The sequence below is a fragment of the Biomphalaria glabrata genome, chromosome 7 (genome assembly GCF_947242115.1).
Source record: "Biomphalaria glabrata chromosome 7, xgBioGlab47.1, whole genome shotgun sequence".
NCBI lineage: Eukaryota > Metazoa > Mollusca > Gastropoda > Planorbidae > Biomphalaria > Biomphalaria glabrata.
Window position 1 is genome coordinate 25,379,442 of NC_074717.1, and position 27,058 is coordinate 25,406,499.

Here is a 27,058-nt window from a genome sequence, read left to right on the forward strand (position 1 = left end):
TTAATAACAATCTTTACTTTTCATTTTTCATTATTATGAACTTACATACAATTTTAATTCAAGTCATCAAATAGATGAAAGAAAAACAAGCTGATCCAAAAGTTTTATGACAATGCTCGCAATTAATTCAACCCATTAAAATAAAGACTTTAATGTCTAGATTTTGATGCTCTATTCTATTCTAAACGAGTCTTGATAGGCCACAAAATTGATGAAAAACCAATGGTGTGTACCTTTTTTTAATTCCCTAAGCCATAAATTGTGTATATTAGCATCTGATACCAGTCACAAATGAGTGAAAAGATTGTATGTCATTCTGTATATTTGGTTAAAATCATCTGTATTAGATGAAGCAAATTCAAGCTGAATATTTATAAAACAAAATTTTTATTTAAAAAAAAAATTATTAAAATTGTAACAAATATAGATGACATCAAATATTGTATACATTTATACGAGAAGACTGCATTCAAATTTATTTAAATTAATGACATTTTATTTTTGGTCAGTTGAGGAAACTAGATCATCTTGACTACTTACATAGGTAATGTTTGTAGCCAGTTCAATTATAATCAAAGTCTTGAAATTAAAAAATAACATATAACAAATTTCCAGACCTCAACTCTTCAGCCAATATGCTATTGTTCTAATTATTCAATATTGATTATTCAATATAAAATACAATAAAGAGATCATAAAATTAAATCATGACATGAATTATTAATACTCATTACCTAAAACTGAAAAATAGCTTTTACTACTAGGAACTCGATATCTGTATTGACATATAGCAGCAGCAGAGTTAACTTGAAGCATTTCTCAGAATTTCTTGACATAATATAATATCAAATTCTTACTGCCTAACCAAATAAGTAGTTTATCAAATAGTTAGCCAATACAATACAAGAAATCTAAGTGGTCAAAACAAAAACCAGCCTAAAACTGATATGAATGAGTGATGAACCCAGAAGAAAACTAGATGAACCATAAAAATAAGCCAGAACAGTTCTCAGTACAATTTCTAATTTATCAGCCTGGACAAGATTCAGAGGCTTAATTAACAACTGGATGCTCTAATATTCTGCCACTTTATTCTTAATTATTTACATATACAAGTACATAAATATATACCAGAATTTACTTTAATATTTTTTAAATCTGAAAAAAAAAGTTGAATGTCAACTATATCATATAATTCACAATATGTAAACAGATATGCTATCATGATAGATTGTAAAGTTCTCCTTCCAGACCTTGAGATCTATAGGGCAGATGATGTTAAAATCATCTGTTTCTTTGGCCAACAGTTAACGAGCAGGGTGTCATGTGGCTAACACAACGACCAACTGCCTTTACTTTCCCCAACTTAAGTCAGGTACCCATAGAACAAGGTGGACTCAGGGGCGCCCTAAAAATCCTGAAATTCAAAATCCCAGTCTTCACTACCATTCGAACCCAGGACCCCAGATTTGGAAGCCAAGCACTTAACCACTCTGCCCCATCATGATAGATGGAATCAAATAAAATAAGGAAAAAAAAAAGACTCAAGGTCAATACCTTGGTATATTCAATTATATCAAAACAAACATGTGACATGCTAACCATCTTACACAGATATTTTTAGTTTGGCCTTACTACAGACATTAAACACAATTCGTGCTTTGTCTGGCTGGACAACATAAAAGAATGAACTGGCATCACTCTTGATATCCAAAACTGCTAAAAATTGATAAAAACTCATTTATAAATCTGATACTCAGGTAACAATCAATATATTCATGGAATTAATTATAAATATAATAGTAATTCCTACCTTTTTCTTGACAGTAGCATTTGTTTATTTGTTTATCATTTTGTTTTGGACTTAGTTGGCTTAACAGTTGTTTTTTTGTAATTTTTCATTTAGATTTCTGATACTAACTTAATCAAATTCAACAAAGCCAGATTCACAAAGTCCTAACTTCTTTTGAAGCAGCATTGTTTTTTTCTTAAACTCATCTGCAATGTCCTTCATTCTTTGCTCATCTTCTGTGAATTCATCAACACACTTCGGCCTTTGAACAAAGCCTGAAGTGTTTCTGGAGCCTGTGGGTGGCTTTGCCTCAACTTTGTCCAAACCTGTTGTCATCTTACTCAAATCCTTTTTGGCATTGTGTTCTGTTACATCTGCTTCTTGTCTGTCTTTAGTGCCTGTGATTTCAACATTCTGATTGTCATTTTTAATTGCTGAAGCACTTAGAAGATTTGTGGTGCTCTCATTGCTAGATTTTGACATTTCTGACACCGAGGCCTTACGATGTTTCCCAGATTTTGATTTAGCTTTCACTGGACGTGTAGTTTCATACTTAAGTGAACGCTCATTATTCTGTGTGATGAACACTAAATTAAAAAAAAAAAAAAACTTTGAATATAGTCAAATTTTACAAATAATCTCAAAATAAAAATAAATTTATATTCAGCTATCTTCTTAATATCAATGCTGTTAATGGGTAACTTTTATAATTAAAATCAATATTATTATTATTATGTTATTCTGAGAGTGATTGTTGTTTAGCTTAGCACTTAATAAAAAATTGAAACATTGGGAGAGTTCAAACTGTTCTCACAAAAGTCTTCAAATGCTGGTCACTCTTATCTTCTGTTTAAGTTAGCACAAACTAATCTTCATTATTATAAAAATAGTAAGAAATGTTTTAATCTTATACAAAATATTCTATTCTAAACATTCTCTTTGATTACTTTCAAAAAAATAGTAAGCTAATGAGCACAAACCTTTGTCTTCTAACTGTGAGTCAGATGAAAGCCCATGCCTAAGTCTGGGTTTAGATCTCTGTATGTCTCCTTGTATTAAACTAGAAGCACTTACAGGTCTTGGTTTTTTCACAACATCATTCTCATTTAGCTCAAACAAGTTTTTCTGAAATGGAAAAAAATAGTTAATTTTTTGTTTACACATTTAAAAAAAAAAATATAGAAAAATTATTTTTTTTTAAATATAACATAAATTTTATTGTGAACCAACAAATGAGGAAAAAAAAAAGACAGCTCATAGCTTATCAATGATGGTATTAGGGAGGTTAAAAGTGAGCTTTTATTGTGAATGTCTGAAAGCTTAGTTAATGATTTTATTTCAACTAATCCTTGGGTATTTTTTTAAAAGCATTAGTATTAATAGCAAAATCAACTTTTTTTTTTGTAATTGTTATGCATTAAAATATTTCACTGCATAAATTATTTTTTGGTTTACATAGTTACATCATGTCTTTTCAAACTGCAATTTGTGCAATTTGTTTTTTTTTTGTTTCTTGAAAATTGTGTCGTTCTGGATTCTTTTGAGTAACACAGGAAATTTTCTTCCATAGGCTAGGCTGCTTTTTATTGTCTGATTATTTGCATCCGTAAGTCCTTTGGATTTCTTTTTACTATAAATGATTGGATTTCTTCTGCAAGGGCACATATGATAACCTGCAAGGGCACATATGATAACATGAAGAGAGATGCATTCTTTCAGGGCTTCAAAAGATCAAGGTCATTTTTTAGAAATATTTCTCTATGGATTTCCTGGTCAATAAATTCATGAGTATTCTGACCACTGACCTTTTAGTAAACCAAATGATTTTGCCAGCTCCCTTAATCTTATTAAGCTATAAGATTGCATAAAAACAAATAAAGTATCTGGACCTGATGGTATTTCACAAAAGATTGCTCAAAGAACTATGCCATGAGGTAGCACCAGAATTCAAAATACTTTTTTAATGGTCAATTAATCATTCTAGGGTGCAGAGGGAGTGGAAAGATGCTAATGTCAGTCCCCTAGAAAATAGGAAAATAATCTATTCTGAAAACTACAGACCAGTATCACTAATCAGAATCACATGTTAAATACTAGAACACATATTATGTAGCAACATTATGAATCAATTAGATAAACACAATGTCTTTACTCAATACCAACATGTCTTTAGGAAATATAGGTCATGTGAAACTCAATTAGAAGGACTAATTGATGAATTTTCAAAGGATTCAAAATAAACAAAAAGATGCAATTTCATTAGACTTTTCTAAGGCATATTTGAGAAAGTTCATCACCATAGTTTACTTTGAAAATTTAAATACTTTGGTATTGCTGGTTCATTGCATTGCTGAACTGGTAGTCGACAACTTGGTGAGGTTGTGACAGAGTGTTGCATGAGGTTTGCAGGACATGTTCTCTGACATACAAAGAGTTGCAATGAAATGGAGGCCAATAGGAGGAAAGTGCAAACAGGGACGTCCTCATATAAACTGGTGCCACACTTTCAAGGAAGACCTCGGATCAGTGGAAACCAGGCGGGAAGAGGCTTCAGATATTGTCAATGACAGATCTTTGTGGAGACAGCTTGCTGCCCAATGCACCAATAGGCATGGAAGGATCTAACTAAGTAAGTAAGTAAGGTTCATTGCATCAATGGATTCATGATTTCCTGATAGGGAGAGAACAAACTGTAATAAAAAATGGCTCCAAATCAACACCAATAATAGTAAACTTAGAGTAACATAACAAACGAATATTCACATTAGACTAGAGTAACACCTTTAGTAAAATCACCAAATTTAGAGACACTTCAGGACAAAAGAATAAAAAGTAAAGTAACAATAATACATAAAACACTGAGCCATAATTTACAAATATAAAACAAAACCTAATAAAACACTAGGAAATATGCAAAGACAGCAGCACATTTCTTATTCCATATGCTAAGAATAATTCGTACAAATGCTCCTTCCTCCTTAGTGCAATTAGAGAATGGAATGAGTTGCTTGAATCAGCCAGGGAAACCAATAATGTAGCAGAGTTTAAATCACTGATTAACATGCATGACTAGATTGACACATGAAATGCACAGGGCCTAATTATCTTCTATTTTGAAGTAACATCTGTAATCTGTAAGATAAGTTCTTGTGTGAATTGCAGTTGAGCCTTTCTAGTTCCGCTATACAGCATTATTGGACATACCAACATTATAAATACTAAATTATTCATTACACAATACCTGTGTATATCTTGTGACATCATTATAAGTATTAGGTGGCATTCGCCTCACATGGGTAGATGATTGTACTCTTCTAGGCAAATATTTGGATGGTGTGATTGTATAAGACTCATTGGATGTCTTAAAATAGATTTTTAAATTACATAACAGATGAGAAATAATAAAACACAGAAAAAAACTAAAATAGTTAAACTACTTCCATGACAATTAAAATTAGTTGTAGTTTTCTAAAACAATATATTTTACGTTAACATTATTTACATAAAACTCACATGGCCAGTTACATTTTGATCTGTAAAATGTGTGTCTCCTATAATATCATGCAGAGAGAAATCATTCTTTTCAACAATGTCCTGTGCTGTTTTCATTCGCCTGTTATCAGCAGACTGAGTTCTTCTTAACCTATTTGTTTTTCCTAAATTTGCTTTCTGGAAAAAAATAATGTATAACTTAAACTGTAAAAAATTGACAGCCTATTCGAAATCTTCTTTTATTTTAATGACAAATTATTTTTATTAATGAATGAAAAAATGAAATCCACTCTGGTGCACACAGCTTAAAAGTCATAAGTTTTGCAAATGAAAGTTATCAAGCTTTATCTCTTTGTAGCACTTTGAAGTGGTAGTCTGTGTAGTATCTTGTGTCATATTACATGGCCTGTGATACATGGTTCATGACTTAATAACCTAAAAGAGACTTGACAAAATGGCCTGGTTGAAAACGGGATTTCACCAGAAAACACTCATTTCTTGAATTATAAGGGGCAGCCTTAAAATAAGGGATCATTATAACTAAAATATACAAAAGCCACTGTTTGGTATTATTATAACTCACCATATAAAATCATAAGAAGACATTATTTAAAATGATGAAAATGCAATGTATTTTTTTTTCAAAATTGGGAAACCCATAGAAGAAACATTACCACCATAAAAAGCACAGACTGCTAAAAGTGAACTTAAAAACCTGAGCCAGTTAATTGGTCGAATGTGACAAAATATATATATATCACAGCTGGGTTGACATAGCCATACAAAATACTGCTCTTAAAGATGACATATTATTATTATAATTATTATAATAACAAAATTATTATTATGATTATCATGTATTTAATTGAAAGAGGATGTTTACTTCATGTCTGTAATGTAATGGTAACCTTGACATGCTGTTGTTATGGTCATTTAAGACTGCATCCATGTACAACTGTCTGTTTACCAGGTAATGCTGCTGGTGTTGTCGCAGTTCACTCTGTGCAGTCAGGTATTCTCTCTCCAGCAATTTAAATGCTAGCCTTTCCCAGTTCTGCTCACATCTCCTCTTTAACAATTAAAACAAAAAAATGTTCCAGACATTGCAAAAGTCATATGAAATCAAATAAAAAATGTAAAAGGTCACTGTCAAGATTTAAAAAAAAAAAAGCTATTAAAACCAGTAAACATTTGTTCTTTTTCTTTGGGATTTCAAATATCTTCTTTAAAAAATCAAAATGTTTTTGTTTTTTTAAATAAAATTTACTTTAATAGAATACTTGTAAGAATAATGATTAATTGCACACTGATATTTGATATAAGCATCATTTGCATATTTTTAAAAGAATAATGATTAATTGCACATTGCTATTTGATATAAGCATCATTTGCATATTTTTAAAAGAATAATGATTAATTGCACATTGCTATTTGATATAAGCATCATTTGCATTTTTTTAAAAAGAATAATGATTAATTGCGCATTGCTATTTGATATAAGCATCATTTGCATTTTTTTTAAAAGAATAATGATTAATTGCACATTGCTATTTGATATAAGCATCATTTGCATATTGTAACTGTTACAAAATCAGAGACAAAGTTATGAAATAAATATTTGAACATAAAGGTAAGGGGACTTTGTTGGGGTACCAGCACAAAGAGAAGAATGGTGTCTTGTGTTGTTGTATACATTGTGTTTATAATGCCTATGATATGCTAATGTTCACAAATCAAGGCATTAATAAAACACTTTAAATGAGAAAAGAAAATGATTCTCTGATAAAACAGAAGTATGAACTTTAAATATATTTTTTGTTTTTTTTACATTTATACATAATTACATATAAAAAAAAAAAGCAACAAATGATTATAATATATTGATATTGAAAAGGAAAGTGTGAGAGTGATGGGGGACTAAGCAAAGATAGTTCATTCAAACTACTACCACTATATTGTTAATGTTCTATTGTTTGTACAACAAATAATGTATGATATAGCTTCAAATAAAGCTTACTTTCCTTATGAATGTGACATCTGCTGAGTTAGCTCTTGCATTGCTTCCATTCTGATTGTCTGACTCAATGGGAGTCACTCCTGCATTTTATTTATTGAAAGTAAAGAATTACATTTTTTTTCTATTAATTTATTTCTTAAAAGCATTTTCTTTAAATTAAAAATGAACATTTAAATTTAAGGTAATTAAATAATTACCAACTATTTTTGAAAGATGAATAGTGGCAAGTCTGTCACCAGTCCAAGACCTGTTTAAAACAATGTAGCTTGTTAAGTTGTCATAATGAAAAATTAAATGATGATAAATGATTCATCAAAACTATGGCTTACTTGAAAAATAATAATGTGGGGTATTCTCTAGTACATAGCAATCTATTATTATTTTACAAAATAAATCTACATTTAGATCTATATTTTTTTGCAATTACCTTTTAATCAAAGATAAGAGGCAATTTAGTTGATCAGTCAGCTTTTTATTTTCCAGTTTACAATTGACCAATTCCTGTTTCACTGTGGATAACTCATTACAGTTTGTTAAATTAACATCCACTTCATGATCAGACATCAAATTAACTCCTGAGACACTGAGGGATGAATTGCTAGGAGTCATCATTATATATTGGTATTTCTGAACTGAGTTAATAAGCATATTATATAAATTAGAAACTTGATCTAGGTTGAAATTGGACAATAACTAAGTTAAAAATAAGTTATTATATTATTACAGTACATCTGTTAGTATCCCTGTAAGTGTAATCTGTTAGTTTCCCTATCTTCTGTTTAGTATCCCTGTAAGTGTAATCTGTTAGTTTCCCTATCTTCTGTTTAGTATCCCTGTAAGTGTAATCTGTTAGTTTACCTTTATGTTCATTGATATGTGGGTGGGTGGTATAAAATGCTCATTGATATGTGGGTGGGTGGTATAAAATGCTCAATGTCTCAGGATTGAATCTTAGTGAAGACTGGTTTCAGTGATTTAAATTTGATCCTAATTTATATTTTTAGTACTTAAAAGGCAGCTTTAAAATAGATAGCCTACCCTCTTAGAAAAAATAGTAGGTATATGATTAGGAACTTGAACTAGGTTGAAATTGGACAATAACTAAGTTAAAAATAAGTTATTATTATTATTACTATAAAATTTATGGTTAAGATAGTTATTTTCCAATTTCAACATAGATCAAGTTTCTTATTATACATCTATTAACTCTATGCTAGACCTGTGATTATTGTTACTAATATTAGTACCCCTTTCAGACCTTGCGATCTATAGGGCAGATGATGTAAAGGTAATCTGTTTCTGACCCCCATGGCTAACAAGGGGGTCATGTAGCACAATGACCAACGGCCTTTACTTTTCCACAACTTATGTCAGGTACCCATTAGAGCTGAAAGGACTCAGTGGTTCCCTAAAAATACAGAAATTAAAAATCCTAGTCTTCACGAAGATTCAAACCAGGACCCCCGGTTCAGAAATAATCAGAAGCCAAGTGCTTTACCACTCAGACAACATGTCTTGGTTATTAATATTACTAATATAACTGATAAGAACTTTATAAAAATAAGAATGAAACTGATAATAATTTTTATGAAATTTATGCAAAATGTAAAACAGCAGACTGCAATGAGCAGTGGTTAGCAAAAAAGTCATGACAGGTAATAGTTGAGGTCACTATTCCTTTTCTTATAAACAGTAGATTCAAAATATCTCAAATGTACTATAGATAATCTACATCTAGATTTATAACTTAATTATGTAAACTAAATGACTTAATTAGAAATGTAGATCAAGTTCATAACAACTCATAGTTAAAGATCTAGAGATATCATATTCAAAGACATCTCAATCTGCAATATTGAAATTCGTGCATTGAAGATCGTTCAAATCAATGGATCTAGATCTATACAATTAATTAATTAATTATTGTAGAGTACATTTGTGATTACATTTTAAATCTAATTTTCTAAATCTTGAACATTAAATAAGTTAGTTTAAACATTAAATTTCAATTACAGCACAGTCACATTATACAATAAAGTGAACAGTGTCAATCATGTCAATGTGATTAACTTGATCTGAATATAATGTAGACATGTGAGGGGGTCAGGGTTAGCCTCACCTCCCCTCAGTCAGTTTCAGATTCAGACTTCTTCTTCCAAGTTCTTGAGTCAACAATTTAAATAATTTAATTTACAACAACAAAAATAATAAATATAAAAGAATTCTTAATCATTAATGATAATCATGATAATGTGACATGACTGACTTTAATATCAGATTTAGATTATTATAATCTTTTATTCTCATGAATAATAATAAATTGGCTAATGTCTTTAATTTTTTAATGACTAGAAAAGTCTAATTACAAATTTTAAATTAGACTAGACTAGATCATTAGATGTCTAAATCTGGATTCAGAATTTCTATTTGTTCTACTAGAAAAAAAAAAGTAGATTTTAAATTCGTATATTTCTAGATCTTTGATTCTAGACCTAGACTCTAGTATCTACTAATCTAGTCTAGATCTAGATCTATCATGGAATGGATCAATCTGATAAAAAAAATCCAAAAGTATGTCAATTTGTTTACAGTGGCTAGTAACAAGGTATTTAGATTGAGATTTATATAAAAGTATACTTCTTTTTTAATTTTACAGAACAATAAATTAAAACTCCGATGTGGTAATCGTTATATTCCACAAACTAGATACACTTACTGTTTAAAATTAGTGAAAAATGTTTTAATATGTGAATATTTAAAAAAGATATACCTAGATCTATATAGATCTAGATCTATATACTTAAATCTCTATGTAACTCAAAGATTGTTGATTTAGATCGATTCGTTTCACGATGGTGGCTCCTTTTTAATATAATCTATACACGGAAGTGAGTAGGCTAAATAAAATTGTTTCCAAATTAGATCTAGATCTATATTATACGATCCTGCTTACGACATAAAATCAGAGAACTGAATAGACTTTATAAACTGTAGATCTCTATATAGGTGACTAGGTCTAGATCTATCTCATCATGTCTTATGGATATGGGCAGCAAGCAGGCTATGGCCAGCCAGCTGGATACAATCAAGGATATGGACAGCCAGCACCTCCACCAGGTGTGGATCAAAACTTTCTATCAGGAATTTTTCAGAGGTAAGCTTCTGCTACACTGTTACCTGTACACACTAGTGACACACTCACACGTGACACTGTCACTCACTGAGTGAGACTGTGACACACACAGAACTAATCTAGAAGAGATCTAGATCTATTTATCTATACTATAATATTAATCATCTAGGTCCAATCTAGATACTAAGATATAGGCATAGGGATGTGAAATAAAAAAATTATCTTTGAAAAAACAATTTTTCGTTAGTACATTATTAAAATACTTTGAAAGGACTTTCCAATGGTGTATAAATTATGAATGTAAGTTAAACAGTTAGAAAGTTATGATTTTTTTTTGTGGCGTTTTGACCTAACATTGGTTGACATGGAACAACTAAGATGAGAGCGTCTCGCTCTCTAAGCCAGCGAGACACACCCCCCGCTCAAAAAGTTAAAAAGTTGGAATTGAGTTTCGTAGAGGATAAATCTACTTATTAAATAAGAAATTTAATAGACTCTAGTAGATCTAGTATTATAAGTAAATTTCTAGCTCACAAATCTGATTTCATTTATAATTATGAAAAAAATCAAGTTCTAAAACGTAACCTGAAATGAGTATCAGTAAAAAGAAAAATACATATACTTTCAAGTAAACAAAAAGTAAGAAAATACACATTTTTTTTTTTAAGTCCACATGAAAAAAAGTGTTCCTCAATATAAAATGTATCCATATTCACCTCTTTTAGCCACGATTACAATGGATTTAAAATCATAATCGATTTCAATTATGGGGCTATGTACAGAAAGTAAGAAAAAAACGATCTCAAAATTTGATGCCATTTTTTAACTTCCGGTCTAACTGATTTTCACATATCTATAAGATAAATCTAGAATTTCTAGACCTAGATCTATCAATTTGAATTATTATCTAGATTTCTAGATCTAGTCATTTTATAGTAATTTTCGTCTAAACTAATGAACACCTCCAATTTTCTGATATTAGCGAACACCCCACAATATTTGTTAAAAATAAAATGAGCCTTTACCATTATTTTGATAGCTTTGACTATAATCTATATATCATATGACTAAACTAGATCTTATTCTCATCTAGTGACAATCTAGTCTTCTATTTTATTATATTATTATTATTGTTTTGTTCATGCTTCTGTAATCTTAAGTAGATCTAGAGTCTAGACTCTAACACTAAGACTAGTAGTTGCACCAATAAAATTAAATTGATCCTATACCAACAATAACAAATGTGTAATAGATTGAAAGAGGATGAAAAATGCTTTCCAACAACGTCAAATTTATGATGCTAGCATTATTCTATTGGTTCAAAAGTTATTGTGATTTTAAGTTTGTCCGAAGCGTCCTGACATCCTATGGACTTTTTATAGAGAAATTTTTTAAAGAGTGAAGCAATTTATTTTAAATGTGAATATTTCAAAAACTATTGTGAATACATATATATACAAAAGTATATATCAAATTATACAGTTTCAAAGGAGGAATTTTAATTTATAAGTAGCAAATCAAAATGAAATTAAAATTTTAAAATATCATTTAGAAAAAGTATATTACGAAAAACTAAAATTTATCTAATTTTTTTAGAATAGTCTATAAAAAGAAAAATGCTTCTGGTTGTCAAGTTTTCAACACAATAAGCTTTTAAATTGATCTAGATCTATCTGGTTATAGAACAATAGTGTAGATTAGAAAAAGAATCTTCAGATTTAAGATTTAGATCTATTGAAGTATATTTATTTGAAAGAATATTTTAGATACCTAGATTTACAGATTTTAGCTTCTAGACACTAGTGTCTTGACATCAACTGTCCAAAAAAACAGTATAAAGAAATGATTCTCTTCAATTTTACATGTTTTAGTGTACACTAATTTTATTTTACTAATGTAAAAAAACGGTTATTATTTATAAAAGGTCATCCCTACCTTAGTGAAATTTTAGTACATGAAAAAAGTGTGCTAAGTTTTAAAGGGTCGTTGACTCGTTTAATCATAATAATTTTTGTATCATTGAAAAGCTGAATGAATTTCTTAAGTGTATGTTTAAAAAAGTTAGATGTACAGAGACCAATATTTTTTTCCTTGTTATTTGAAAATTTCTAATTTTTGTGATTCAAATATTTTGGACATAGTAAGAGAAAGAAAAAAATTTTTTCCCACTAACTGTTAGAGGAACCTTTTATCTAGAGTAGTTCAGACACATTTAGATCTAGGCAGATCTAGATCTATAGTAAAGTGCGAAGCTCGATCAGCCCCGATTTGTATAGAGGTTTGATCAGTTCACTTTTTATTGCTAAAACGTTTTTATTTGAATGTTTACCAAATTACTACTATATAGTGCTGCTGCACATGCACCTTTTTTCTTCACTTCCGACACATACTATTTCCTTTTCCTTGTAAAGACTAAGTTCTTGATGAGGTCAAACTCAAGAGGTGTGGAATTATTATTTTTTACTACCCGGTAGTTAAGGAAATGGGTCATGGGCTTATGGCTATTTTTAAGTCTGATGGCTCATTAGCTCAAAGAGACTATTTGAAGTTGTGGAGCACAACCCTGCTCTCCCTCTTTCTTATTTTGTCTCTCCTTGGTGCCCTAATTATTGATGGACCAAGTAGGTACTAAGCATATTATCATCAACACAGTACCAGAAGAGAGATAATTATTGATCGACCCGGTACATTATTTAGGTCACAGTCACATTGAAGTGAGCAGGCTAGACACACAGGATCATTGTGCAGTATCTTCAATTAAAAACATTTACAAGGATATGGTTTCTTAAGCATTTTTTTTTTAAATTATAATTGTGTTATTTTTTTTTATCTTCAATTATGTTGGATGTTAATGCAGAGTTGGCCTTTATTATTAATTTATTAATAAATAATTAATTTTAATTATTTAAGAGGTAACTTAAACATTTATTGCTCTCGCTTCTTGATAAGGTAAAAAAAAATGGGCTTAAAATACTAAGATTTATAAATATATACAAATACAAACATATATTATATGTTTTATAAATTCAAACTAGTTGAGGATGACTTCTAAAGGAGATCTAAAATCTAAATTTTAGCTTTATTTCATCATAACATAACTCAGTGTTTACTTACATAGTTATTTGAAATATTGATGGTTCTGGTTATTTTTAACTTGTTTTTTTTTTAGTGAACTTAAGCCTTTTTAAAAAAAAAAAAGGAAAAAAATGTCCTCTCCCAAAAATTTCTATTAAGACATAAATGTTTATAAATGACCTTTAAATTATTCTAGTGTGGACAAGGATAAAAGTGGACATGTAAGTGCTGTAGAACTTCAACAAGCACTAGGGAATGGTAAGACTATGTTATTTTGTAATAAAAGACATTTATTCTGCACTATCATAAACATTAGATATTATTATTAACCATTTATATATTATATCTAAGCTCTAAATACAATGGACTTTTGTGACTGGGGTTTTTATAATGCATTGATGTAAGTGTTGCTTTGGGTGTTTAATATTTTTATATTATGGAGATATATCCAGTTTGTTTCATAAATGTGAAACGTAGGTGACATTTTTTAAAGTAAAAGTTATTCTAAATAAATTAATTAATAAACAAATATAATGTAACAACTTAGAAACATTTCTTAGAAGTTGTTTTTAATTTAAACTCTTTAAGTGCAATAAATCACACACCCCTCCTCCAGACTTTGTCTAGGTAATGTTACTGAGGATATAATCAAGTTCTTTGCTTCATTTAAAGATGGTACTTAGTAGTGCAGGGTATATAAATGTCTTTTATTACATGCTATTACAGGCTGTAACAATGACTCTTGGTACAAATAACTCTTTTATTAAGCTATTCATGCAGTATGACTTCAGAAAAAAATATTTTTTGGAAGACATTGTTACAGCCCTAGCCCTGACAAGCCCAGAAAATAGCCTGTATATTTCTTTTTATGGAATCTTGGGTACAATATGTGTCATTTTTCAGTGTACCCTTGTGCCTTGTTGATCATAGTTTATACATTATCTTTGGGATTGAAAAAGTCCAGACTGTCTTTTGGGCTTGCCTAAATATAACACCTTGAAGAAAACTTTTTTGTGAGGGAGGGACTTTAAAATGTCTCTTTAGAATTCACATTTTCTTTTTTTGATAATTGCTTTCTCAGGATTGATACAGATCGCAGTGGTTCAATTTCAGCCAATGAATTACAAAGAGCTTTATCTAATGGTAAGCGTTTGCAGACTAACCCCCAAAATAAAAGATCAAGATAACTAAAAATGGTAGAAATCAAGGCACAAGGGTTAACAAAAAAACAGCAATTTTGCTTGCATTAGCTCTAGATACTTAATAGAATTTTTTTTTTTTTTAATTTTTGTTTTATGAATATTGCAATTATTGTTTTAGTTTTGAGTTAAGAGCTGTAAAATAATCATCATAGTTAACTTACTGTTGGATCAGAAATCTCTTCAGCAGTAATGTCTCTTATAGTAAAATAAACTCCATTGATTATGTTTATATAGGAATTAAAGCTGTAAAAAATGGTATAATTTTTACATCTAGATAGAACTTTTAAAATCACATTACAATGTTTAGTTAATAGTTAATTTTGATTTAGAGAGATACAAAATTGTTACTTAAGGTTTTAAAAAATTTTTCTTTGCAGCTTCCTGGAGTATTATGTGATCAGCATAATTCAACTTTTTTTTTTTTTTTTTGCTAAAAAAAATACAATAAGACAAGAACTGAGGGTCTAAAACTATAAATATCTAGTTTTGACTAAATGAAAACAAAATGGCCTTATAATTCAAGTTTAAATCTGTCAAATTATTGAATTGCAGTAATCCACTGAACTATTTGCCTCTTCTTCCTAGGGATTTTAACATTATAGAGTAAACTTCTTCGGAAGACAGATGTTGTATGGGTTTTGTTTTTGGTCATTTGCTTGATATTAACATTTCGCCTAGTTTCCCTGCTTGATGTATACCTATGTATACTTATAGAAAAGCTACAATAAAAAAATGATTTTGGCTTTGTATATATAATTGTCTTTAAAAATTTATACAGGTATTGTTTTTGAAAAGAATAAAGTTATTGTTTATCTTTCATTTATGTATGCTATACAAGATGATAATTATCTAACAATAAGTCATTTCGTTTTGTTTTTTTTTTAAATTGAAAATGTGAAATTTTGTATGTATATATTGTAAAATAGTAAGCCAAGAAAATATGAATTAAACCTTTCATAAATCTGCGTAAAGCTTTTATTGCTTAAAACATTAACTATTATACCTGGTTTGAGTATCATGTCCTTTTAACCTAAAAAAAAGCAACAACTATTACTTGAGGAAAAAATTTTAAAATAAAAATAGTTTTAGTCCTGAGCATGTTTTTTTTACTTGTATTTTAGGCACTTGGACACCTTTTAACCCAGAGACTGTAAGATTAATGATAGGTAAGAACTTTACTTTTTATCATGCTGATAAAATATTAGAAAATTAAATGTTTTGATATAATAAACAGGCTTTTTAAAAATGTTTTTGTTGCAGGCATGTTTGATCGGGACAATTCAGGCACCATCAACTTCCAAGAGTTTGTCTCCCTGTGGAAGTATGTCACTGACTGGCAGAATACATTCAGGTCTTATGACAGAGATAACTCAGGCTCCATAGACAAGACAGAGTTGAAAACTGCTCTAACAAGCTTTGGTGATTTAATAAAATTCTTTTCTATTTTGTTTTTATTTCCATTCTAATAAATTCTTTTTTAAGTCTTGATTTTCTCAGATTTTGTTCAGTATTAGGTAAACATGAACATTTCATTGCTAAGTTACTGTCCTTGTGCCAGCATTCAGAAACATTATTTTTTATTGAATGCCTTTGCTAATCTATTTTTTTTGGGGGGGGGGGGGGAGGTATTTCTGTAAATAGCTCTTCATGAGAAGCATAATGTATAACTATTTGATTTGAAACAAAATTGTTATTCAGTGTTTAAGAACCATGAGTGACAGGCTTAGTCTGTTGTTTCTTTGTTTTTCACATTTATTTGAAGATACATACTGCTCATAAGTTGTAACATTTATTTGCTGTGTTACAGGATATCGTCTCTCTGATCAGTTTTATGACATTTTGATTCGTAAATTTGACAGACAAGGTCGTGGAACTGTAGCATTTGATGACTTTGTTCAGTGTGCTGTTGTTCTCCAGGTAGCATCATGATTCTAATGTCTATTTATGCTAATAATCCATTGCTGATAAAACTGTTTTAACTTAATAAAAATTTTTTTTTTCTGCAGACCTTGACAAGTTCTTTTAGGGCCTTTGACACAGACCAAGATGGGTGGATCCAAATCTCCTATGAACAGTTTTTAACTTTGGTTTTTAGCCTCAGAAGCTAATATTACACAATTTACAAAGTGTACCTAATAAATGCTGGACGTATAAAAAAAACCTTAAAGGCTTTAAAAGTCTTCTCATATATGTGAGCTAAGCTGCGGTTAAGGACCACAAGTTAGTGTTAGGAAACAGAAAAAAAAACTTTAAGCGTGGTGGCTGGTTTTGATAATTACCTGGAATCAATTTTAAACATTAAATGCTGAATTATTTAATTAAAATTTTAACACTTGTTAGCATTGGAATCTCTTCCATCACACAGTATACATAACTCTATTCCCTACTCGTGGTCCTTTTTCTCACCTTTGGCTGCTTCATTTTCTCTATTTTCAAAGTGCATACCGTATTTTTAAGAGTGACCATTAAAGCGCACACCTCAATACCCGTTATCACAGTTATTAATTCCTATACATTTGAATACAAATTAAGTTTATTTGTTATTAAAATAAGATTTTTCTGAAAGTTCATCCAAGAAATACACTTTTAGTTGTCATTTTGTTTTGTCTTTTTAGTGTTGCAAACAACAAAAAAAAAAGATTTATTTTCTGAATCTCAGAACTATGTCTCAGAGTACAGTTTGACTTTAAAAGAAATAAGGTCCAAATAAATTGAAAAATATTTATTTATTATATTTATTTATTAGAAGGTCAAAACTTTTTTTTTTAAATCTTTATTCTTTAACCCTTTAGGTTAGTAGAGGTATAGAGCCCAATTCCATATGTAGCAACAATTCATTTCGAATTTATTTTGCAGAAATATTTGCAATTCTTATATAAGCCATGCAAAGATCATTGTTTCTATATTAAGGTATTCAAATTCAATTTGTTATATATTCTTTTTTTTTTTTTTAACCAATTGATGTGTAAATTCATCATATTTCATTTTTGTACAATTCAGCTCATTATTCTGTGAAAGTCTATGCTAAATGTTGTACACTTGTTTTTTAAACAAATACATTTACTGATATAATCTAGTGTTCATTTGATTAAAAGGTCTTGTCAGAAATTGTTTAAAGGCATGAATATTTCAAAGTTTTCATTATCAAATACTATAGAGATTTCAATGAACTCACTTTTTTAACATTTAAATAAGGGAACACTGTGAATGTAAGACTTGTCTTTGCCATCAGTTTAAAATTGCCAAACAAAATGTGAATCCATGAGTCTGTGAAAAGCTTTAATCAAGAAAAATAGGAAATGACAAGTCATATATTTTAGTAGATATTTGCTGTTAGTATTTTACTGAAAAATCATTTGATTTTTTTCATTCTGTGAATTTAAAGAAATAAAATGTTTATTTCTATGCATTCATTTTATTAGGCTTCATTTAAATTTGTAACATAAGTTATTTTAAAAACAGTTTTAAAAAAAACAACACACATAACATTCATTGTCTCTTAAGACATTGATTTCTTTATGTATCAAGAGTAGATGAAAATGATAAAAGATTAATATATTTACACACTTTTCATTCTATACAATTGTGTAACATTTTAATTCTAAGGTAACTTTCTAAAACATCACATTAAATATTAGACTATATTTTTGTTAAATCTTCATTTTCTTGAAACTGTCTATCCACTGTCTGTGACATGGCCTCAAAATAGCTCTCTAGAGCCACAGGACTGCCCTTTTTTGGATAAAGAAAAAAAAAACGTGAAGTGAAATTTTAAAATGACACAAAAACACACTTGTTAAAATTTCAGAAGATATAACAATGTTAAAGTACATGCTGACAGTGACATTGTCCTATGACATTTTACCTGCAAATACAGAGCATGAGCCAGAAATGGAAGCTTTCTTAGTGATCTTCCACTCAGTCCAAGACTCTTACTAGGAATAAAAAATAGAAATAAGTTTAGACAATACCAGTTAATGGAAATAAAAAGGTAGATGGGGAATGTGTCAGAGAAATTTAAGACTAGTATTGTACAAAACAGCCTCACCAAAAAAAAAAAGACTAACATTAATTTTATTTCATTCCTTGCATTTTAAAACATTGATTCATGTGCTCTCTATGATTTCTAAAATAACACAAGTAAGGAAGTCGGCAACAAGCTTTCCAAAATAAAACATTATCATTTTGTAAACTATACTAGTTAAAGACAAGAAGCTTAATTCTTTCAAGTTGTTAATCATTTACTTTATAATAGTATAATACAAGATGATGGAATGTGGAAATATTTTACCTGGCTATTTTATATAAATACAAACTGTGATATGTTGCTCCATTCTCAATAAACCTGGTAGCTTCAAGTCCTCGTATATCCATCAGTGGCTGAGTTGGGCTTATTATACCACACTACAGATGCAAAGATAAAATTTTTAAAGTTACAAGTTACCAATAAGAAATATTTCCATATGATGCTTTTTACAAATAATAAACATTAAACAAAATAATGCAAATCTTGAATAATTTTTTCTATTTTTGAGACTTTGTTTATAATACAAGGAGTAATATGGGTGATGGTATCTTGGAGACAAAATGCAAACAAAATTTACCTTCATTAATTCTTTAATGCAAGATAAATAAATAGTATAGATGGCTCGTACTGAAGGTGGGCCTATATATTGTTTTATATCTGCTCTGTCAACAAAAGCCAAGTCTATGGCCCCAGTGATGTTAGAAGTTGTTAGAATCAAAACGTTAGGGTACCTGGAAGATTTTAATTACATAAAAAACATTAAATGTTTTTTCTCTAATGAGATGCAAAAATAGAGAATAATTTATTTTTTTCATGAAAATTGAAATCAATTTAAAAAAAAACAATTTAACAGTGAAGTTTCTGAGAAAAATAAGTACTTTTCTAATAGTCCTGTTTGAATACGGTCAAAATAATTTTTAACTGCATTAATAATACAATGTAGTCTGCAACTGAATCTACTGATTTTCAATTATTACAATAGCATTTTAGAAATAAAATTTTGATGGATTTATATATATATATATATATATATTTAAGACTGATTATGTTAAAAAAAAAACAGAGTTAACTTTTTCCTATTTCGACATCCATAGTATTCCATAGTTGAGCAAAGAGGGAGATAATAAGTTACTGTCGAGATGGGATTTTAGGACAAAAAATAGTGTTGCTCATAATAACAGAAATAATACGTTTTCTTAGTCACTTCAACTAAGATGCACAAATTAAAAAAAAAAAAAAAGTAATAGATTACTTTTTTTTTTAAACATATTGTCTAAAGTTAGTCTTATAGAACGTTAGGACTAAAACTTTCTTAAGCAAAACATTTTCCTTTAAATAAAATAAAATCATTACAAAAGAGCCTTTTAAATGAATATATGTCTGTTTGTCTCAATTTTTACTCAGAAATTTTTTCTTACATTTCATTTTAATTTCTTTCTTTGTTAAACATGCTCTTTATCTCAAAAAGAACAACTCTACTGGTACTTTATAAAGTTTATTAAATAAGTCAATTTAAAGTAAACTTTTGATTCAGTGAATTCTTTGAGGCTTAAGAGTTTAATAATACAAAAAAATAATTTTAAAAACACTTCTTTTGAACAAAGTATTTCAAATCTACTTATCTCTCACTTTTTGATCTGATCTAACTGGGTTAGCAGAGCATTCACCACTCTGATAGCATCAGATGGCTCAACACCATTCATTGAACTTTTTCTAGCAGCTGTCAAACTTTCCACCTAAGCATAACAAAAATGTCAGAAATATTTCATCCAAATGCCTTATACACTAGCACTAACAAAGAAAGTCAATTGAAATCAAGGAGAATTAGCAGAAGTGCATAGGAAATTTCACAGGAGAGATTGCTCATTAGTGACTTAAAGCTTTCATTTTGTTTAAATTCTTAAGACTCTGGACCCTAACTAATCAAAATTGAAAGAAAGCTTTGCAGATCTTAGTGTCTGAAGAGTTCCACAAGCAATGATAAGAAAAATTGATCACATCCCTTAAAAGGTAATCCACTAAACAAGTACTTCAATGAAGCTACTTCATTTGTATATACTTTCATTGACTGCTATAAAGTGGCAAATCATGAGTATCAGCTTGGTGGATGAGATGTTAGGAAATCTATTTAACATTCCCATCAAGTGCAATGATAGAAGGTTCATGTGATATTCAGATGCACTTTATTCATTCCTTCCTATAATTCCTTTTACTTGGATTAAAGTGCTAAGCTTTTTTTTAATGCTTTTTCTCTGATCCATTTATTCTATAATTACAAATAAAAAGACAAGATCATTTACAAATTATGGAGTAATTTAATAACTGTTGAATACAAGAGATAAATCCATTAGCTATTCTGTACTAAATATCAAGGTCTCAGCTAATCATAGTGAAATAACTTAAATTGTGCTTTTTTATATATTTTTTTAAACAAACCTCATCAATTAGGACACAGACTAATGCGTGAGGATCGTCCATTAACTCTTGTATCTTCTGAAACATCTTCATAACCAATTTACCACTCTAGATGATAAATAAAGCAAAAAGAATTTGTGGAAATAGTTAATCTGAAAGTATAGAGTAACATTTGTTAGAAGTGAACAAAATTTGTGTTTTCAACTTTTAAAATACACAGGATAGCTTTTACTCATTTGTGATTCCTAATATTTTAATCCTACTTCAAAGCCTAATTATTTGTTCTAATGAATGTGTTACTTAAAAAAAAAAAATAATTGAAATATATTATGTGGATATAAATGTAGATCATCCTGTGAAGTTTAATTCAATATAATAAGAGTTGAACATGGGTGGTCTTGTGAAGTTCAATCTATAGTAAGAGTTGAATGTGAATAGTTTGTGTAGCTTGGAACAAAAAAAATGCCAATAAAAAAACAATTACCTCAGAAAACCATTTTGAGAAAAGACTGTGACTATTTATCTCCACTAATTGACCATGCGTATAACGATCTGAAAACCGGATGCTCAGTTTCTGGGCTAGAGCTTTACACAAAGATGTTTTACCTGTACCAGGAGGACCTAACCAAGGAGTTAAATATTTATAAATAACATGACCTCTGATATATTTCATAATTTTAAGCTGCACAGTTGACAACAGTAAATTGAGGTGGAAAAAATGACTTAAGTAAAATTCCCTAAAGTCAATTTATTAAGTGGATTGCTATTAAAAAAAATGAAATTTTTTTCTTAGATAAAATACTTAGATAGAAATTTAGGATCATTTAAGATGTTTATATATTTCAAGTAGTATTAAAGTATACAAAAATTAACGCCTAATAAAAAGACTACACAAATAGATGCAACAGACAATTTTACTTAGGACAGTGAATAATTTTTAAAGGATAGTGTTGGTCTCACTTACCATGAAGTAAAACTACCTTGTTCCAGGAAATGATATTGCTGTCAACAGCTTTGTCTGAGAACATGAGAGTTGTGCTGGCATAGTTCAGCAGCTGCAAATACATACACACACTCATCTTATTATCAATATATTTACTTTAAGATGCATACTTAAGTGCATACAAACCTCACATGTAGTGGTTTAAAAATATTTTTAAAAACTATTTTTTTTAATTATTCTTGCTAGTGACATTTATATGAATTTTTTACTACAATATATTTAAGCTTCAAGTAATTTTTATGAAAATTTCTTTTCAAGTTAATTTTAAATTCTTGGTCAAGGTTGAAATTATGCATCAACTTATTATGCATAGTGATTTATTAGTGGAAATAACTAAAATTATATAAATGATATTTCCTTCTTATTTGTATTATAATATCAACTTTAGATTAAATTGTGTACATGAAAACTGTCAAAATGCAGAATATTTTATTTCAATTTGACTTGAGGCATTTACTTACCCTTGATTTGATTACATCATCATAGACAAGTGTATCCCACAGTCCATGAAAGTCAAATGATGGCAGTAGCCAATGACTTGCAGCTGATAAGTTCTCTTCATCTAGCTCCTCAGTTCCAGCCCCATCTGTATTCAATTGAAATATATGTACAAAGAGGGAAGCTGTGCAGAGATCTATCACCTGACACAAATAGAGAGACAAAATTACTTTGTAGACACAGATTCAGAGTTGACAAATACGAGTCATTTAGGGACCAGCTATTGGAATCTAGTGTATGAACATGTCTGTAAAAACTCTGCTTTCTGTGCGCCAACATTACATATAATTTCTTAAAGTTTGATACTTACTTTCTTTTCAATTCCTGGCAAATCAATATCATACAGAGCAACATACTGGACATTTTGAGCTAAAAATGGATCTTCAAATTCTTGAATCATTAAATCCCCAAAGGCTGACTTTTTAGCATAAAGCAAATCTAAAACTTTTTCTTTGATTTGGATCCTTCGCACTGTACTAAAAAAAAAAGAATATAAATAAACCTTTTAATAATCTTCATCTTTCTATGAATTATTTAAAAACCAAGGATTTGAGACATCTGAACATGGTTAAACTATTTCCAAATAACTGTATTTCTCTGTTACAGTCTTACCATTTGCAACATTATTCAAATTTAAAATGTTTCTAATCAGAATTGACATGCAGTACTAAATAAATAATATTTCAAGGACACTTTAAAAGTTAAACTTACACTAGATATTTTTAATTATGACAAAACATGCAACAAACATTTAAAACAATATGAAAGAAGAAAATAAATATACACTGTTACTTCAAGACTATGCCCACAAATTATTCTTTTGTGTATGTGTGTGTGTGTGAATTAAGTGAATAACTAAAGTGTCTTAATCACCTGCAAGGACTTTGTAAAACTTCTACATGGTACACATTTAAGTTCTGTGCTTCCATTTTTAAATCTGTTGATGAAGGAAGTGCATTCTGCAATGCCAATACTTGGTTGGTATCCATGGCACTTAACCCTGCACCAACTTAATACACAGCAACACAATAGGACTTTCTGTAAAGAGGTGGGGGGGGGAGGAGGGGGCATTATCATTTCAAGACAAAGCAAATTAAAAGGTGCATAAATATTTTAATTCTTTTCATTAACTATATATAAGCTGATTGAAAAAAAAAATTTTTTACATTTATAAATGAAATTTCCTTAACAATATTAATATACAATAATTATTTTTAATTTTTAACTTTGTATCACAATAATTTACAATTTACATTAATTTTAAATATTGTTTAATATGCATTATGATAATTTATTTTATATGTAATGTAACATTCTAAAGGTTTCAAGAATTTAAAGATAATAAAAAAATTTTTTTTTAAATTTAAAGATAATATTTTGTCAAATTTATTACAATCGTAAAGACAAAAGATTTCGACAAAATGATTAGAATTTTAATGTTAACAAGACTTAGAAACTAAATTTCTAGTAGATCTAGATCTGGACTCTTGCTATGTCTCTATCTAGATCTAGAGAATAGTAGAGTATATCTATATCTAGACTGACAAGACACTATCCACATCACAGTATCAATAGAAATTTAGAATTTATTTAACTAGAAGTAAAAAGTAAAGTTCCTCTTTCAGACCTTGTGGTCTATAGGGCAGATGATGTGTACTAGGTCATTGCATGTTTCTGTGGCCTACAGTTAACGAGGGTGTCATGTGGCCAGCACAACTAATATCAGGTACACATTAGAGCTGGGTGGACTCAGATGTTCCTGAAGATCCCTAAATAAAAACTCCCTGTCTTCACCACAATTTGAATGCCGGACACCGGTTCGGAATCCAAGCATTTTACCACTCAGCCACAGCACCTCCTAATCTAGAAGTAGAATTAGAATAATCTACATCTACTGTCTAGACCTCTAACCACTCTACGCCCATCAATTTGTTCATAGGCTTTATATAAATATTGTTTATTATGGCCAGAACACCCCCCTTCTTTTTTTGATATTTTTTTTATTTTAACAAATGGGATACATTTCAACGATCATACTTTTTTAGCCATGAATTAGTGTACATCTCTTACAATGAAATTTCAAATCCCACTTTCTATTTCCTGAGCACCCCCTTCTTATCTTTTTGAATTTTAATAAATGGGCCATGTTTTAACGATTAACCTCAGGGTCGGTCTTAGGTCACTGCAACCTATGCTACTGCAGTGGGCCCCATACTTTCATAGGCCCCCGCAAATTCTAGGTGTAAATTATTAAATTAAACCATTTTAATTTATTTTATTAAAGAGTTCCTGGAATTCTCCTGAAATTGCAAAATGTAAGAAAAAGTCTAGAAAATCTCCTGAAATTATTAAAATCTTCTGAAAACTCATGCAAATATCCTTAAAAGCAGACAAAATTGGAATTTCGGGGTGTCCAACTCGCGATTAAAAAAAATCGGCATCATTATTTCATATTAAATAATCTTGAATGATAAAAGAATGTCTAGAATTCTAGAGTCTAGATTAGTCTAGCTAGATTCTAAATATAAAATTCTAAGATTACTCTAGATTCTAGATCTAGAGTAGTTTATTTAATCCGGACATTACATGAATTCAGACACTCGCTGTTTTTGTGGTCATTAAATCTTTATTTTGATATTTAAATAAATTTAATATGAAACTAGCGTGCTGTATAATGTGCTTGTCCATTTTCCAATGATTCTGACCCAATTTCCTTCCATTTAGTTGTCTTTTTATGTAGGAAAAAAGAATTTCAAATGTGTAAGTTGTAAGTCAGGTTGTTGTTTTTTCCTATGTTACCCGGATGACTTTACCTCTTCCTAGGGTAAGATTATATTTTTTGGTTGGCTAAGTCTATGCTAATGAGCCCGGCAATATTTATTCTGTTTTTGGAGCTGATTTATTTGATTCATTAGCCAAGTTGTTTGATTCCATATTTAAAAAATTTTAAAAGGGGTGTTTTTATTAAATTACGATTTTCTTACCAAAATTTAATTTGAACAGCCAGTTTTGGACATCAATGTTAATGATCTTATAATATATTTGTTTTTTTGTTGTTTTTTTTTATAGAGAATAAATGGGCAAATGTTTGGAGTGAGCTTGGTACATTGAATGAAGTTAAATGCCTAGATCTAGACCTACTAGATAGATCTAGATTTATAGAGAGAATATAGAGGATTCAGATATTTAGGCAAGAATAGCTATCCTAACCTGTACTATACTACAAAAGATCATCTATATTAGAAATGTATTAAATTAATAAACAAAAAACACAAACATTCAACACACATCTAATCATGCAAACATAAAAAAAGGCTAAAAGTCTGTGTAGAAGTCGTTATCCCAGTAACCTAATTTTGGTAGAATAAGTGTGTTCATTCATATTTTTATTTTTTGTGTTCGTATTTATGCATAATTGGAAAACATCTTAGTTTTAAAATGATTTCATGTGAGGGGCTATGTCTGGCCCTGGGGATCTTAAAATTTAGTTAATGATAGTATAGAATTAAAATCTGAGTTTATTGATGCCTAAATATAGAGACTGTCTGAAATAAATTATGGTGTCCAGAATCAAATAATGTGGGTCAAATTTGTCTGAATTAAATGAAAACACAGGGCCTCTCCCTCTTTGACCTTAGCCTTAAATATAATAATAACAAATATATAGGTTATTTTTAGGTTAGGCCAGTTAGGGCAGGGGTACAAAAACAAATATATATACGTATAAGTAGTCATCCTTTTTCTCCTTAAACTTAAGTTAAACAACTTAAAGTAAACTAAAGAAGATTTTGATACTGATACTTCATTTTGATTTTCTTTTCTATGTCGAACCATTAATTAACAAATAATGTGCTGTCAATAGTGTCAAAGTCAAACTTTGAAATTTTGGCCTATAGTTTACTGTTATAGTAACTATAACACTATCACTATAGTCCAAATAGCATATAAACTACTCGAGTAGACAAGTCTTTAGCTTTAGTCTTAGTCTAGATTCTAGATGATAGATCTATTCTAGTCAATCTAGATCTAGATCTCTAGATCTAGTTAGTAGTTACCCTCGCCCTCACGGCTCAGTAACCCTGTAAAATACTTATACTGTACTGTAAAAGTAAATCTAGCTAGATAGTAGATGATGAGTTGATGTAGATGGATCTAGATAGATCTAGTCCTGTGTAGGCTCTAGATCTAGAACAATCTCAGCCTCTGATAATCTGTACAGATCTAGACTAGATATAGAGTATTCTAGAGTGTAAATCTGTTGTACTGTATCATACTGATGATACTGTATGTAGATCTAGATCTAGAAGTGTTTACAAACGAGACCAGACTACTGCTGGTATTTTGGAATAATTCTTTTATCTTCGTATTTCCCGCAAACACATGGTGATGATGGTTGATTTGATT

General features: G+C 29.5%; 3 protein-coding genes across 14 annotated transcripts; 1 reads left to right on the top strand and 2 right to left on the bottom strand.

The window, feature by feature from the left end:
- Positions 1-366: 366 nt before the first annotated feature.
- On the bottom strand, positions 367-9,907 carry LOC106079835 (uncharacterized). Of its 6 annotated transcripts, none has more exons than XM_013241060.2 (9): positions 9,891-9,907; positions 7,729-7,933; positions 7,499-7,548; positions 7,302-7,381; positions 6,168-6,353; positions 5,306-5,461; positions 5,034-5,153; positions 2,773-2,917; positions 367-2,379 (listed from the first exon to the last, which is right to left on the bottom strand). In XM_013241060.2, the coding sequence occupies exons 2-9, from the start codon at positions 7,911-7,913 to the stop codon at positions 1,922-1,924; spliced, it is 1,380 nt and encodes a 459-aa protein (XP_013096514.2). In that variant the 5' UTR covers positions 7,914-7,933; positions 9,891-9,907; the 3' UTR covers positions 367-1,921. The 6 variants fall into 6 exon arrangements, with proteins under 6 accessions (XP_013096514.2, XP_055891362.1, XP_055891363.1 ...); XM_056035387.1 differs by lacking the exon at positions 9,891-9,907 and adding an exon at positions 9,668-9,844; XM_056035388.1 differs by lacking the exon at positions 9,891-9,907 and adding an exon at positions 9,421-9,642 and having other exon boundaries at positions 7,729-7,884.
- A 264-nt stretch (positions 9,908-10,171) lies between these two features.
- LOC106074295 (programmed cell death protein 6-like) lies at positions 10,172-18,118 on the top strand. 3 transcript variants are annotated; one of them, XM_056035397.1, is made up of 6 exons: positions 10,172-10,455; positions 13,706-13,767; positions 15,833-15,877; positions 15,972-16,130; positions 16,519-16,628; positions 16,718-18,118. In XM_056035397.1, the coding sequence occupies exons 1-6, from the start codon at positions 10,334-10,336 to the stop codon at positions 16,817-16,819; spliced, it is 600 nt and encodes a 199-aa protein (XP_055891372.1). In that variant the 5' UTR covers positions 10,172-10,333; the 3' UTR covers positions 16,820-18,118. The 3 variants fall into 3 exon arrangements, with proteins under 3 accessions (XP_055891372.1, XP_055891373.1, XP_055891374.1); XM_056035398.1 differs by lacking the exon at positions 13,706-13,767 and adding an exon at positions 14,591-14,652; XM_056035399.1 differs by lacking the exon at positions 10,172-10,455 and adding an exon at positions 14,591-14,652 and having other exon boundaries at positions 13,732-13,767.
- LOC106074296 (pachytene checkpoint protein 2 homolog) lies at positions 17,647-27,056 on the bottom strand. 5 transcript variants are annotated; one of them, XM_056035394.1, is made up of 12 exons: positions 26,929-27,056; positions 23,528-23,692; positions 22,965-23,130; positions 22,618-22,797; positions 22,118-22,208; positions 21,638-21,774; positions 21,175-21,261; positions 20,368-20,474; positions 19,316-19,469; positions 19,003-19,115; positions 18,577-18,646; positions 17,647-18,443 (listed from the first exon to the last, which is right to left on the bottom strand). In XM_056035394.1, exons 2-12 carry the CDS (start codon positions 23,641-23,643, stop codon positions 18,351-18,353), a joined length of 1,314 nt encoding a protein of 437 aa, XP_055891369.1. In that variant the 5' UTR covers positions 23,644-23,692; positions 26,929-27,056; the 3' UTR covers positions 17,647-18,350. The 5 variants fall into 5 exon arrangements, with proteins under 5 accessions (XP_055891369.1, XP_055891370.1, XP_055891367.1 ...); XM_056035395.1 differs by having other exon boundaries at positions 26,919-27,034; XM_056035392.1 differs by having other exon boundaries at positions 26,756-27,032.
- Between the last annotated feature and the right edge of the window lie 2 nt (positions 27,057-27,058).

Coding starts and splice junctions, on each gene's coding strand:
- LOC106074296 (XM_056035394.1), bottom strand. CDS start 23,643: ATGGATACCAACCAAGTATTGGCATTGCAGAATGCACTTCCTTCATCA. Junction 20,475..21,174: donor TCTGTGTCCTAATTGATGAG/GTTTGTTTAAAA, acceptor TGTTATGCTTAG/GTGGAAAGTTTGACAGCTGC. Junction 19,470..20,367: donor CAGTTAGATCAGATCAAAAA/GTGAGAGATAAG, acceptor AAAATCTTCCAG/GTACCCTAACGTTTTGATTC.
- LOC106074295 (XM_056035397.1), top strand. CDS start 10,334: ATGTCTTATGGATATGGGCAGCAAGCAGGCTATGGCCAGCCAGCTGGA. Junction 13,768..15,832: donor TCAACAAGCACTAGGGAATG/GTAAGACTATGT, acceptor CTTGTATTTTAG/GCACTTGGACACCTTTTAAC. Junction 16,629..16,717: donor AGTGTGCTGTTGTTCTCCAG/GTAGCATCATGA, acceptor TTTTTTCTGCAG/ACCTTGACAAGTTCTTTTAG.
- LOC106079835 (XM_013241059.2), bottom strand. CDS start 7,949: ATGCTTATTAACTCAGTTCAGAAATACCAATATATAATGATGACTCCT. Junction 6,354..7,301: donor ATGTCACATTCATAAGGAAA/GTAAGCTTTATT, acceptor TAATTGTTAAAG/AGGAGATGTGAGCAGAACTG. Junction 2,918..5,033: donor ATGTCACAAGATATACACAG/GTATTGTGTAAT, acceptor TTTCCATTTCAG/AAAAACTTGTTTGAGCTAAA.